Source organism: Nomascus leucogenys, chromosome 13, assembly GCF_006542625.1.
Source record: "Nomascus leucogenys isolate Asia chromosome 13, Asia_NLE_v1, whole genome shotgun sequence".
Classification (NCBI taxonomy): Eukaryota; Metazoa; Chordata; class Mammalia; order Primates; family Hylobatidae; genus Nomascus; species Nomascus leucogenys.
This window is the reverse complement of record NC_044393.1, coordinates 26,861,046-26,876,141: the sequence shown is the minus strand read 5'-3', so window position 1 is coordinate 26,876,141 and position 15,096 is coordinate 26,861,046. Positions and strand designations below refer to the sequence as shown.

Genomic DNA, 15,096 nt, shown 5'->3' with positions numbered 1-15,096 from the left:
TACTAGAAGAGTTCAAGTGAATTGATAACACAGGTGAAGCCACTAAAAAATGCTTTGGCCAAGTCACTGAATTTGTGTGATCCCAATCATTTGTGATAAGGTCATAATACTTACATTTAAGGTATGCACAATGTCTGCTATGTGGCTGTGAATGAATGATTCTGCGGTTTCATCATAAGGTAAAGCTTGGCTGAGAGAAGACAGATTTCCTAGGAATTTCAGCTTTTCAAGTTCACCCTGAATTTGTGGGAAAATGATAAAAATACAATTATATGTCATAATCTTATTTGAGTAACTGTGGAGAGTTTTTGAAAAGTTTCTTGGAATGCTTTAAATATCTGACATCTCTTTCAACCCAATATCAGTCTTTTATTACAAGGATGAGTAAATTATGGAAGATTTCAGTGAAATTCCTTGTCCACTGGCCCTGCCTTGCTTTGGGACCTCGGCTCTCCTCTCAGCTCCATGTTCCATCCTGGCTTTCCCCACTCTTAGTCTTTGCTTTTCTACCTGCCTGTCCTGTGTAGTGTTGCCTGATTAAGCTTCCTAGGCTGGGCGTGGTGGCTCATGCCTGTAATCCCAACACTTTGGGAGGCTGAGGTGGACAGATCAACTGAGGTCAGGAGTTCCAGACCAGCATGGTCAACATGGTGAAACCCTGTCTCTACTAAAAATACAAAAAAGTAGACAGGCATGGTGGTGCGTGCCTGTGCCTGTAGTCCCAGCTACTTGGGAGGCTGAGGCATGAGAATCACTTGAACCCGGGAAGCGGAGGTTGCAGTGAGTGAGATGGAGCCACCGCACTCCAGCCTGGGTGACAGAGTGAGACTCCATCTCAAAAAAAAAAAAAGCTCCCTAAAGGTGACCTCTCTGATTGTTACTTCTAGTTCTTTCAATGTCATTAAAAATTCATTATTTTGCCTTTAAAATTTCCTATTAAAATCCAAGTTCTGATTGGAAGAATAAAATCTCTCAGTACTAACATTCTCTTTTTCTATTTTATTATTATTATTATTATTATTATTATTATTTGACATGGAGTCTCGCTCTGTCACCCAGGCTGGAGTGCAGTGGCATGATCACCGCTCACTGCAGTCTACATCTCCTGGGCTCACGGGATCCTTGTATTTCAGCCTCCTGAGTAGTTGGGACTATAGGTGCGCTTGAACCTGGGAGACGGAGGTTGCAATGAGCCAAAATCGCGCCACTGCACTATAGCTTGGGTGACAGAGCAAGACTCTGTCTCAAAAAAGAAAAAAAACATCTCTGTATATCTTAAGACTTGGAGAATGCGTTTGCTCCTGAAGCAGGGTCCAGTGTCCTTTCTTTTTTTTCTTTTGAGACAGAGTCTCACCCTGTTGCCCAGGCTGGAGTGCAATGGCATGATCTTGGCTCACTGCAACCTCCGCCTCCCAGGTTCAAGCTATTCTCCTGTCCCAGCCTCCCAAGTAGCCGGGATTACAGGCACCTGCCACCATGCCCGGCTAATTTTTTGTATCTTTAGTAGAGACAGGGGTTTCACCATGTTAGCCAGGCTGGTGTTGAACTCCTGACCTCGTGATCTGCCCACCTTGGCCTACCAAAGTGCTGGGATTACAGGCGTGAGCCACTGCGCCTGGCTGGTCCAGTGTCCTTTCTAAGTGTATCTACAAACCACATGAATAAATTGCTATCATGGCACTTGCGATACTCTGACATAATGACCTTCTTATTCTATTTCCCTGACTGACTGTGGAATCAGCTCAAGGCAGGGAATGGGCTTTTTTGTTTCAATTCACGGCAGCAATCCAAGCCCTTCATTAACTACAAAGAAATCGAAAGAAAACCATGCTGATATGAAGTATAAGGATTAGCTGAAGTCAAAAGTGAAGGCCAACATGCTGGCTTTAAATGTTTTATTTTTATTTTTCATTGGTATTCTACATAAAGAAAATGTACAGCTTGGTGGATTTTCACAAACCAAAAAACACCCTGTAGCCAGCAACAGATTATTACCAGCATTCCTGAAGTTTCTCTCATCCTCCTTCCAGTAGAGGCTCTGTGTGGTTTTGTGTGTATGTGTATGTGTGTGTGTGTTTTGGTAAACTGACAAATTATGGTTGTATATATTTATGTGGTACAAAGTGATAACATGATTTTTTAAAATGTGTCATACAGTAAAACTGATTTTGGCAGGGAGCATGTGGTTCCATGTGTTATAACACACACATATCCATGTGTAACCATCACCACAATCAGGATACGAACAGTTCCACCATCCCCCAAATTTCCCTCCTGCTTTCCCTTTTTAGTCACACCCTCTCCCCAACCTAATTTCTAGGAATCACTAATCTGTTCTCCATCACCATGGTTTTGTCTTTTCAAAAATGTCACACAACTGGAATCATACAGTCTGTAACTTTTTTGATCGGTTTCTTTCAATCACAATGCCTCTGCGATTCATCTTTGCTGTTGTATCAATAGTTCCCTCCTTTAATTGCTGAAGAGTATTATATTTTTTGAGACAGGGTCTCGGTCTGTTTGTGGCCCAGTTTGTTTATCTGTGAATAGTCTTTAATCTTGCTACTCCAACTTCTTCCCTGCGTCTAGCATAGTGCGTTATAAATGGTAGCTGTTCATTCATTACTTGTTGATTGGGTGAATGGGATTTAAAAGCCACAGAGGACTGGGCACAGTGGCTCATGCCTGTAATCCCAGCACTTTGGGAGGCCAAGGCATGTGGATTGCTTGAGGTCAAGAGTTCAAGTCCTGCTTGGTCAGCATGGTGAAACCCATCTCTACTAAAAATACAAAAATTAGCTGGGCAGTGGTGGCACGTGCCTGTAATCCCAGCTACTCAGGAGGCTGAGGCAGGAGAATCACTTGAACCCGGGAAGCAGAGGTTGCAGTGAGCTGAGATCGTGCCACTGCACTCCAGCCCGGGCGACAGAGTGAGACACTGTCTCAGAAAACAAAACAAAACAAAAAAAGTCTAAAAAAAAAAAACCAAAATGTCAGCAGTAGTTATTTGAGATTGGAATTACGGAAGATTAGCTTTTAATTTTTATTATGGTTTTCTTTGTTTTTACATTAATTTCATAATTATATATGTAGGTATAATTTATAAATATAGTAAATATATGTATTATACATATAAAATAAACATGTTTTATAACCTATAGTATAAAATTATTTGCATAATCAAGAAATAATATGTTTAAAATATTTGTTAAAATGGAGGAATAAGTTGGATAACTCATAAAAATTGCTTGTGCATACCTTTAGCTCACCATTGAAAACCTTCTGGATGGACTGGATCAGTTTCTCAACAATGGCCTCACTGGGCGGGTCCTGTTGGGTCAGGTGTCTGGGGCTATGTGACAGGGGCTCACAATGGAGTCCAGGGATGTCAGGGATGTCCAAGTCTAATATTGAAAGAAAGACACTGGATAATGCCTCCGTACTGTGTAAAGTGATAAGGTTTAGTGGGGAGTACCTCTGGCTCTCACCTTTACTACTTGCTCTATGACCTTAACCAAGTCCCATCCTGTCTCCTAGACTCAGTTTTCTCAATTAGAAATTCAATGTTCTCTAAGGGCCTCCTAAGCTACAGAAAACCTTTGGGACTGAGCTGTAGCAGAATGGTTAAGACTATGGACTTCAAATCTCAGTTTGAGACTAGTTTGAATCTTGGCTCTACCAGTTACTACTTGTATGACCTTTATCGAGTTAGTTTGCCTTCTGAAACCTAAGTTTCCTTATCTGTAAAACAGGGTTATTGTAAGAATTAAATGAGGTAATACATGCAAAGAACTGATCCCAGAAGTATTTCCCCCTTAACACATCTTTCATCTGAAGATTTTTACCATTCTTTTTTTTTTTTTTTTGAGACAGAGTCTCACTCTATCACTCAGACTGGAGTACAGTGCCGTGATCTTGGCTCACTGCAACCTCTGCCTCCTGGGTTCAAGCGATTCTTGTGCCTCAGATTCCCAAGTAGCTGGGATTACAGGCACACGCCACCACCCCCGGGTAATTTTCGTATTTTTAGTAGAGACGGGGTTTCGCTATGTTGGCCAGGCAAGGTCTCGAACTCCTGACCTCAGGTAATCCACCTGCCTCAGACTCCCAAAGTGCTGGGATTACAGATGTGAGCCACCATGTCCGGCCACCACTCTACTTTTGTATTCTTTCTGATTTCTTGAATGCCTCTTCTGTAAACTACCCACTTCCTGCCATATTCCTATCATCCACTAACTGCAATAATTGAAGCCATGTTCTCATTCTGATCTGTGCACAGGCTGTTCCTTCTGTCTGCATTTTTCTCCTTCTTCCCCCCCATCTTCCCTTACCTATCTTTGCCTTGCTGACTCCTACTCATCCTTCAAGTCTCAGCTCCAGGATGCCTTTTGTGTATGCCCTTTTTGCCTATTTTGGCTAAGTATCCCCTAGTCACTAATAAACCGCTCTGTATCTACTCTGGCTCTCCTACCCACATCACACTGATTGCACTGAGTTCCATTTGCCTGTTCATCCGTAGGTATACTGTGTCTGTTCTGCTTGATGCTATATCTCCAGCTGCTAGATTAAGCTTAGAGCACAGGAGGGCTTCATTAAGTATTTGCTGAATGAATGTATGAATGAATGAAGGTAGCTTCAAACACACCAAGATCTTTCCTGTGTCATGCACATGCTGTCCCCATCTATCTGTAGTACTCTCTATATTCACATGAGTTACTCTCATATCTTTCAAGCCTCCTTTAGGTTTAAATAGCACTCACGGTCTCATACAGTTGTTCTCTGACAACCAGAGTTTCAAGTAGGTTCCTATCGCCCTTATTTTTGGTCTCAGCCTGTTCTTCCATATTGCTTACTACAAGTTGTAGTTACTTCAGTGACTGTCTGTTTACTCTTTTTGGTCTCTTTTCTGCATGATAACGTAAGTTCTATGAGGGCAGTGACCATGTTGGTCATGTCTACTGTTGTATTCCCAGCTCCTGGTACTCAATAAATGTTTTGTAGAATGAAAGTTATTCTGAGGCCCAATCCAGATCCTACCTTCTGCATGAAGTCCTCCCACTCCAAGGCATCCCACACTGCCCTTTCCCTCCTCAGAATCCCTCAAGCACTCAGACTCTTCTGCAGAACTGTCTCAGGACCAACCTTAGTTTCCTGGACATCACGAACTATGTATCTCATCTTATTTTGCCAACTGTATTTCAAGGTCTCAAAGTCAGGGACCAAATTCATCATCAAAGTCTAGTCAAGGGCTGTTCACCCAGCAAGTACTCAATCAATACCTCTTGGCCTGAGTTGAAAATAGATTCTCTTTTCCCCTCCCCCCCCCTCCCCTTTCTGGTCCTTTCTCCTTTTTACCTGTCAGTTCAGTGCTACTTGAGCCTTTTCTAATAGTCTCTAAGTTGCTCAGCTCCAAATCCACACTTTCTGAATCACTGTCATAGGCACAGGGGATCACTACTTTTTCCTGACTACAGATCCTAGGAATAAAGAAGAGAAGTGAAAAATTAGTTTTCCAGGACTGCTTCTGTCTCATCATTTATTTGAAAGCCTAAATGTCACTTTCTGAGAGAGGAATTTATTCATCACCAATCTAGATTAAGTAGCTCCCACCATCCTGGCCCCACAGTTACCTTCTTATTTTTTCATAGTATTTAACCACCACCTACAATTACCTTGCTCATTTGGGTTTATTTGTTTGACTATCTCCTATCAGACTATCAACTCCATTAGAGAGAAACCTTGTCTACATGGTCACAGTTGCATCCCCAGTACCTAGCATGTTGTCAGTCTCATTAGGAGTGAATGGATAGGTCAGAAATACTATGCTGCTGTTAAAAACAATGCTGGGTGCAGGTGGCTCACACCTGTAATCTCAGCACTTTGGGAGGCCGAGGCGGGCAGATCACCTGAGATCAGGAGTTCAAGACCAGCCTGGCCAACATGGCAAAACCCGGTCTCTACTAAAAATATAAAAAATAGCCGGGCATGGTGGCACATGTCTGTAATCCCAGCTACTTGGAAGACTGAGGCAGGAGAATCACTTGAACTGGGAGGTGGAGGTTGTAGTGAGTCGAGATTGCGCCACTGCACTCGCGATCTCGAGCCTGGGTGACATAGGGAGACTCCATCTCAAAAAAACAAACACACCAAAAAAACCAGATTGAGGTAGAACACCTCACCAAACTCCCTCTATCCTCCTTACCCTTTCCTACTTTTTCTTTTTACCATAGCACGTAACACCTTCCAATATATCTTTTACTTATTTATCATGTTCATTGTTTGTCATTTATTTCCTCCTGCTAAAATGTAAGCTTCATGAGGGCAAGAATCTTTGGCTGCTTTGTTCATGAATGTATCCCAGGAGTCTAGAACAGTGACATACAGAAGTGCTCAACAATTATTGGTAGAATGAATGATTGAGCAGGTCTCTATTTACTGAATGTTTAGCATAGATTCATGAATGAAAAAGCAAGCTGTCAAACAACGGATATGACACTTTTTATTAAAACAAAACAATATTTTCACAAAAGTAATAAGTATGTGTGTATACACACAGAAACACACACACACACAAATGTTGGCATACATGACAAAAAAACTTATGGAGGCTGGGCATGGTGGCTTACTCTGTAATCTCAGCATTTTGGGAGGCTGAAGTGGGAGGACTGCTTGAGCTCAGGACTTCGAGACTAGCCTGGGCAACACAGTGAGAACTCATTTCTACAAAAAAGTAAAAAATTGGCCAGGTGTGGTGGCTCATGCCTGTAATCCCAGCACTTTGGGAGGCTGAGGCGGGTGGATCATGAGTTCAGGAGATCGAGACCATCCTGGCTAACAGGGTGAAACCCCATCTCTACTAAAAAAAAAAAATACAAAAAAATTTGCTGGGCGTGGTGGTGGGCGCCTGTAGTCCCAGCTACTCGGGAGGCTAAGGCAGGAGAATGGCGTGAACCCGGGAGGTGGAGCTTGCAGTGAGCCGAGGTTGCACCACTGTACTCCAGCCCGGGCGACAGAGCGAGACTCCGTCTCAAAAAAAAAAAAAAAAAGTAAAAAATTAGCTAGGTGTGGTGGCATGTGCCTGTAGTCCTAGCTACTCAGGAGGCTGAGGCAAGAGGATCCCCTGAGCCCAGGAGTTTAAGACTGCAGTGAGCTATGATAGCACCACTGCACTCCAGCTTGACTGACAGAAAGAACCTGTCTCTAGAAGAAAAACAAAAAAACACAACTTACGGAATTCATTTTTTAAAATTATTTATTTATTATTATTAATTTTTATTTTTTTTGACACAGAGTCTCACTTTGTCGCCCAGGCTGGAGTGCAGTGGTGCAATCTCAGCTCACTGCAACCTCCCTGCCTCCTGGGTTCAAGTGATTCTCATGCCTCAGCCTTCTGAGTAGCTGGGATTACAGGGGCCTGCCACCACGCCCGGCTAATTTTTATATTTTTAGTAGAGACGGGGTTTTGTCATGTTGGCCAGGCTGGTCTCAAACTCCTGACCTCAGGTGATCTGCCCACTTTGGCCTCCCAAAGTGTGGGGATTACAGGCATGAGCCACCGTGCCCAGCCAATAAAACAATTTTGGAAGGAAACCCCAAACCAATAAAGTTTGAACTTTGTCCTGTACACATATATTTCTTTAATAAAAAATGAGTTCATTAAAAACAAAGAAACCCTCTAGGAGCAGAATGGTTAGGTTGTGTGGTAGATTGTATAACTGACTTAAGATGCTGCTTGGCCACGTGCTGTGTCTCATGCCTGTATTCCCAGTGCCTTTGGGAGGCTAAGGCGAAAGGATTGCCTGAGACCAAGAGTTTGAGACAAGCCTGGGTAACATAGCAAAATCCGATCTCTACGAAAACTTAGCTGGGGGTGGTGGCATGTGCCTGTAGTCCCGGTTACTCAGGAAGCCAAGGCAAGAGGGTCCTAGAGTCCAGGAGTTGAAGGCGGCAGTGAGCTATGATTCCATTACTGTATTCCAGCCTGAGCGACAGATAAAGACCTTGCCTCTTAAAAAACAACAAGAACCAGTGGCTCACGCCTGTAATCCCAGCACTTTGGGAGGCTGAGGTGGGTGGATCACTTGAGGTCAGGAGTTTGAGACCAGCCTGGCCAACATGGTGAAACCCCGTCTCTACTAAAAATATAAAAAATTCAGCCAGGCAGTGTGGCACGCGCCTGTAATCCCAGCTACTCGGGAGGCTGAGACATGAGAATCGCTTGAACCCAGGAGATGGAAGTTGCAGTGAACTGAGATTGTGCCATTGCACTCCAGCCTGGGTAACAGAGGGAGACTTTGTCTCAAAACAAACAAACAACAAAGAAGCTGTCAATCTGTTTCCAAAATGGTTGTACTACTTTACATTTCCATCAGCAGGATATGAGAGATCCTGTTGCTCCACATCCTTGCCAACATTTGCTATTGTTGGTCTTTTTCTTTTTCATGAGTCAGGTGTGGTGGCTCCCATCTGTGGCCCACAGCTAGTCACTAGGACCAGAGATGCGAGCCACCACACCTGGCTAATATAAATTTTTTTTTTTGTAGAGGCAGGTCTTGCTGTGTTGCCCAGGTGGGTCTCGAACTCCTGGACTCAAGTGATCCTCCTACCTCAGCCTCCCAAAAGCTCTGGGATTACAGACTGAGCCACCATTCCTGGCTGCATATGCTGAGTCTGTGGTGTAAATACTCCCATCATGGCCAAAATCAAGCTACCAATACTACCTTGGGAAGAGATGTGCAATGGCATACCGTCATATATTTCCACCACACAGTTACAACAGATATAAGCAACCACAAAAGCACACAAAACGTAAAATGTAGTGAAATAATTAGGAAATAATGAGTTTTGTTTTCAATATACTTTATTTCATCCTAAGTTGATGTAATTTTCTAAATGGCTGTATTTAACCAATTTGCAAAATTAATGAAAATTTAACAATGGACTCTCTCAAGACAGTATGAGACAGCTCCAGCACACCACTGGTTGGTTGTCTTATTCTTGAGTTGGGAGAATTCTTTATATATTCTACATCAGCACTGCCCAATGGAACTTTCTGTGATAATGAAGATGTCCTATAATTTTGAGTTGTCCAATCTGATATCCACTAGCTATCTGTGGCTACTGAGCACTTGAAATGTGGCTAGTACAAATGAGAGACTGAATTTTAAATTTTACTTAATTTTAATCCATTTAAATTCAAATTTAAATATCCACATAAGGCTAGTGGCTATCATAATAGACACAGAAAGAACTGACTCTCTCCCATGCAGAATAACATTTGGGACAATAATAACGTTAATAAGAGTTATATTGTGCATACTTTATAGGTTCATAAAACTGTAGTTAAAAGCACAGATTCTGGAGTCAGACTGCCTAGGTTCAAATCTGTTTCCTTCTCTTTAAAATGGGATTAGCCTGTAATCTCAGCTAAGGCCGGAGGATCGTTTGAGCCCAGGAGTTCCAGACTAGCCTGGGCAACAAAGCGAGACGCAGTATCTACCAAAAATAATTTTAAAGATTAGCTGGGCGTGGTGGCGCGTGGCAGCGGTCCCAGCTACTCGGGAGGCTGAGGCGGGAGGACTGCTTGAGCCCAGGATGTCGAGGCTGCAGTAAACTGTGATCACACCACTGCACTCCAGCCCGGGCGACAGAGCAAGATCCCATATCAATAAAAAAGGAAAGAAAAGAAATAATGCTTGTAGAGCGTTCAGCACAGTGTCGGGTTATACTATAAACATTCAGTAATTGGCGCTAGTTACTAGAGCGGTGTTCCTGGATGAGCCACTTCCATGTTGAGCCTGTAAAACTGGCCTAATACGTTCTCTATGAGTCACTGCATTGCTCTGCAAATCAGATAAAACGTCACTCGTAGGTCAGTTATTAACAACCCCAGTGATAATCTTCGGAAAAAACTGACATAATTTTCTTTTTTTTTTGGCGAGGCGGAGATTTACTCTTGTTACCCAGGCTGGAGTGCAATGGCGCGATCTTGGCTCACCGCATCCTCTGCCTCCCAGGTTCAAGCGATTCTCCTGCCTCAGCCACCCCAGTAGCTGGGATTACAGGCATGTGTCACCACACCCAGCTAATTTTGTATTTTTAGTAGACACGGGGTTTCACCGTGTTGCCCACGCTGATCTCGAACTCCTGACCTCAGGTAATCCGCCCGCCTCGGCCTCCCAAAGTGCTGGGATTACAGGCGTGAGCCACTGCGCCCGGCCAGAAACTGCCACAATTTTCTGAAGAGGAAAAAAAAAAAAATCCCTTCTAAGCTATCCCCTCCCGACGAGACCCTTCCTGTTCCTTTAAAATGGGCCGGGGAGCAGAAAGACGAGTGAGTGACAGCAGATAAGCCAATCAGAAGCGGCCGCGTCTCGGGCCCACCCCGAGGCCTGGCCCAACCGCGTCCCGGTAGCTCCCGGAATAGGAGCGTTGCGAGACGGTCGGTTCCAAGTGGGCCTGGGCGTGGGGGGGAGACAGGTTTGTCCTCGGGAACTGCAAGGCCCTGTGCGAAGGAGGACTGGGATCCCGGCCGCAGCTGCTTGAAGCGTCGAAGCTCAGCGGCGCTGCGGACACTGACCTGTGCTTAGAACTCATCCTGGCCCGCAGAGCCTGCCGCGAGTTTCTGGCGTCCCCTGTGGCAGGCTCTTGGAGCCACTTTCCCGAGCGGAAGTCAGCCTGCGGCTCGGACTCCGGCGGGACCTGCTCGGAGGAATGGCGCCGCCGGGTGAGGAGTTGCGCGTGACTTATCGACAGGGCCCCGCGGCCGGCACTCTTTGGGGAGAGGGCTGTCGCCCGCGGGAGGCTACTAGTCGCCGCTCGAGATCCGGCCAGGCGGGATCCCCTTCCCCTGCGGGACAGGGGCATGGGCACAAACCAGCTCTGACTGGGGCGCTCTCGGGTCGAGGGTCCGAAGGAGGGCTGCGAACTGGTGGGAGTGCCCGCGACCTGGCGGGGTTGGTGCCTGGGGGAGGGGTGCAGCGTGGAGCTACGGGTCGCCCCGAGGCTCAGCCGTGGGGACCGCGGCCGCGCTTAGCCTAGGCCTGGCCTCACTCATTCATTTCACTCGCGCGGGCTCTTGGGCCAGGCGGCCTAAGGTTCTGGTCCCGGCGCTGCCCCTTACTTCGTGTGAGGGTTTGGGCAGATTGTCCTTTGGGCTGTGGTTTCCCCTTCAGTGAAAGGGGCAAAGAAAACCCCTCACTTTTCTCTGGGAGCCTGGAGCATAAGTTCTCAAGTGACACTCTGGGTGCAAACTTGGAGTCGGCCACGTATTCATTGTGTAACCCAAAGCAGGTTACTTAACCCCTCTGCACCTCAGTTTCTCATCTGTAAAATAAGTTAGTCAAGTTAGTCACGTTATCTGCTTCGTTGAGTTGCTCTGTTAAGTGAAATAATTTTCGTGCTAAGTTTAGAACAATGCATGGCCCTAGGTAAGAACTCAATAAAGTTAAGTGCATTGGAAGTTACTGAGTAGACGCTGTGCAGGGTGGAATCTCATTAGCCTCATCGTAACTTTGGAAGCATGTACTCTTGTTATTACCATTTGACAGATGAGAAGTTGGAATCCCACGGAAGGGAACTTACTTGCCCAGGGTGACACATGAATGAGTCAGTGGCTCACCGTTTCATTATTTGAGAAGTTCAGGATAGTAAAGTGGTTAAAAGCAGACTTTGGATTCAAATTGCCTGAAGTTTGATTCTCTGTGATGTGTCCTAGGGAAGGTAACTACTTCTGAGCCTTACTTTCCTGGTCTGTGAAATGCAGAAAATAGCCACCTTACTTAGACGTTGTGAGGATTTAATGATTTGGTGTGTGCAAAGCACAGCATAGCGTGGGCATCCCCAACATATTAAGTGCTCAACTTTTAGTCAGAAAAGTTACTGCTCTCGTTAACATGGAGTGAGAAGATTAGGATTCTGACACAGGTGCTGTTTTAGGGGAATTTACGGTCTGGGTGGGAAAATGCTAGTCACAGCCATTCACTAGATCTTCATATATTGGGTACCTGCCTGTGCACATGGCATTGGGGGATTCAGCATTAGTATCTTGACTCCTCTTTCTCTTAGGTCTTTCTGTCCATTAGCAGTTTCTGATAGGCTTTAATTTTGAATTCTAGCCAGACTAACTCTCATCACTTCTCACCATGTTCACTGCTGTTGCCCTGGTTTGGGCCACTATCATCTTCTGGCTTGGATTATGGCGGTAGTCTCCCAACTGGTGTCCCCCGCTCTGTCCTTGCACCTGCATGGTCTGTTCTCCACACAGTATTGTTTATTCTCAACACAGTAATACCATTAGAGTGTAAGTCAAATCACTCCTCTGCTTAGAACTTTCCAGTGGCCTCCAGCCGGGTGCGGTGGCTCACGCCTGTAATCCCAGCACTTTGGGAGGCCGAGGCGGGCGGATCACGAGGTCAGGAGATCGAGACCATCCTGGCCAACATGGTGAAACCCCGTCTCTACTAAAAAGACAAAAATTAGCTGGGCATGGTGGCACGTGCCTGTAGTCCCAGCTACTTGGGAGGCTGAGGCAGGAGAATCGCTTGAACCCGGGAGGTGGAGGCTGCAGTGAGCCGAGATTGCACCACTGCACTCCAGCCTGGCAACAGAGCGAGACTCTGTCTTAAAAAAAAAAAAAAAAAAAAAAAAAAAGAACTTTCCAGTGGCTTCCACTACAGTGGTATACAAAGCCCTCTGGATTTGTCCTCTGCTAACTCTGTTACCTCATCTACTTAACCTTTGCTTACTCCACTCAATCTGTACTGTCCTTGGTGATCTCAAAAAACACTGTATGTGTACATACTCCTGATTCAGAATCTTTGCATTTGGTTTTTCTTTTCTTTTTTTTTTTTAGACAGAGCCCCAGGCTGGAGTGCAGTGGCACGATCTCAGCTCACTGCCCACTCTGCTTCCCGGATCAAGTGATTCTCATGCCTCACTCAGCCTCCCTAGTAGCTGGGATTACAGGCCAAGTCACTATGTCTGGCTCATGTTTTGTATTTTTAGTAGACATGGGGTTTCACCATGTTGGCCAGGTTGGTCTCGAACTCTTGACCTCAGGTGATCCTCCTGCCTCGGCCTCCCAAAGTGCTGGGGTTAGAGTTGTGAGCCACCGCACCCGGCCATATTGGGTCTTTCTTCTTAGCATAGTTTCCCACCGGATATCTTTATGACTTGCTTCTCTTTCAGGTCTATACTCAATATGTTTTATTTCTTAGGCCTTCATAGACTACTGTATTTAAAATGCAGCCCTTCCCAAATATCTCTTCTGTACTTTATTTTTTCCATAGCACTTTTACTTTCTAATGTGATAAATAATGTTCTTATTTCATGTGATGTCTTTTGTCACTAGAATACAAGTTCTTTGAGGGTGGGAGTTTTGTTTCTTTTGTTTCCTGCTGTATTTTTAACACCTAAAGTAGTGTGTGGCACATAGTAGCTCAGTATACATTTGATGAATATGCCATGTGATAGATTTTTTCTTTTTCTTCTTTTCTTTTATTTATTTATTTATTTTTATTTTTTTTGAGATGGAGTCTCGCTCTGTCGCCCAGGCTGGAGTGCAGTGGTGCGATCTCAGCTCACTGCAACTTCCGCCTCCTGGGTTTAAGTGGTTCTCCTGCCTCAGCCTCCCAAGTAGCTTGGATTACAGGCACCCACCATCACACCCAGCTAATTTTTGTCTTTTTAGTAGAGACAGGGTTTTACCATGTTGGCCAGGCTGGTCTTGAACTCCTGACCTCAAGTGATCTGCCCACCTTGGCCTCCCAAAGTGCTGGGATTACAGGCATGAGCTACTGCGCCCGGCCGTCTTTTATTTTTTTGAGACAGGGTCTCTCTTTTTCACCCAGGGTGGAGTCCAGTGGTGCGATCACAGCTCACTGCAGTCCCAACCTCCTGGGCTCAAGTGATCCTCCTACCTCCGCCTCCCGAGTAGCTGGGACTACAGGCACATGCCATCATGCCTGGCTAATTTTTGTATTTTCTTTTTTATAGAGAAAGGGTTTCGCCATGTTGCCTGGTCTAGTCTTGAACTCCTGGGCTCAAGCGATCCACCCCCCTCAGCCTCCTGAAGTGTTGGGATTACAGACGTGAGCCACTGCCGCTGGCCAATAGTGCCTTTTTTCAAGGATTCTAGTTAAAGCTTAATTTAACAGTAAAGGCAAAGGATTTAGGGCCACTCATGTTAGCCTAGTGATTATTTGTTACTGCTGTTACTTGGGTGCCAGACAATGCACTTTATCAAGAAGCAGCCCATTCAAAAGTGTTTTTTGTTTTGTTTTTTAAATAAATGAAGTAGAACTGTTCCACTCCTGCAGCTTCCTGTCCCCTGGGGCATCATAGATGGGGATTAATTTTTCTTTCCATTTATTCAGCAAATATTTATTCAGTAACTATGTGCCAGGCAGTGTGCAAGACTTGGAAATACTGGGATGAACAAAAGAAGCAGTCTTTATCCTCATGGAACTTACAGTTTAGCAGAGAAATCAGACATTACACTGTTAAAGTTGTGGAAAATTCCACAGAGAAGTACAGATTGCTATGAGTGGATATAAGAACAACAATAATAATAGTAGTAGAAGTAGTAGCTAACATTGATATAGCACTTGTTATGTGCCAGTCATTATTCTAAGATTTTTTTTTTTGAGACGGAGTTTTGCTCTTGTCGCCCAGGTTGGCGACAATGGCGCATTCTCAGCTCTCTGCAACCTCTTCTCTCCCAGGTTCAAGCGATTCTCCTGACTCAGTCTCCCGGGTAGCTGGGATTACAGGCACCTGCCACCACGCCCAGCTAATTTTTTTGTATTTTTAGTAGAGATGGGGTTTCACCATGTTGGCCAGGCTGGCCTCAAATTCCTGACCTCAGGTGATTCACCTGCCTTGGCCTCCCAAAGTGCTGGCCTGGCCAGATCTTTCTGTATTAACTCGTGTAATTGTTCCTGAGGTAGATACTATTATCATCCCACTTTACGCTTGAGGAAACTGAGGCACCAGCTGGTTGAATAACTGCCAAGGGCACATTGCTAATAAATGGCAGAGGTGTGATTTAAGCCTGGCCCCAGAGTCTGGGTTCTTCCTTACTTTATTGTACTGGGG

At 45.0% G+C, this 15,096-nt stretch overlaps 2 protein-coding genes across 3 annotated transcripts in view; one reads left to right on the top strand and one right to left on the bottom strand.

Moving 5' to 3' along the window:
* MROH8 (maestro heat like repeat family member 8) overlaps nt 1-10,959 on the bottom strand; it is a 77,328-nt gene extending 66,369 nt beyond the window's left edge. The window contains exons 1-4 of the mRNA XM_030826730.1: nt 10,580-10,959; nt 5,356-5,477; nt 3,259-3,404; nt 115-237 (exon numbers count right to left, since the gene is read on the bottom strand). Of these exons, the coding sequence (XP_030682590.1) occupies nt 115-237; nt 3,259-3,404; nt 5,356-5,477; nt 10,580-10,866 (678 nt within the window). The 5' untranslated portion in view covers nt 10,867-10,959. The remainder of the gene's footprint in view (nt 1-114; nt 238-3,258; nt 3,405-5,355; nt 5,478-10,579) is intronic.
* Nucleotides 10,393-15,096, top strand: part of RPN2 (ribophorin II) — a 65,990-nt gene continuing 61,286 nt past the window's right edge. For both annotated transcript variants that reach the window (XM_030826731.1, XM_003253545.4), the window contains exon 1: nt 10,393-10,726. In XM_030826731.1, coding sequence (XP_030682591.1) covers nt 10,714-10,726 — 13 coding nt within the window. In that variant the 5' untranslated portion in view covers nt 10,393-10,713. The remainder of the gene's footprint in view (nt 10,727-15,096) is intronic.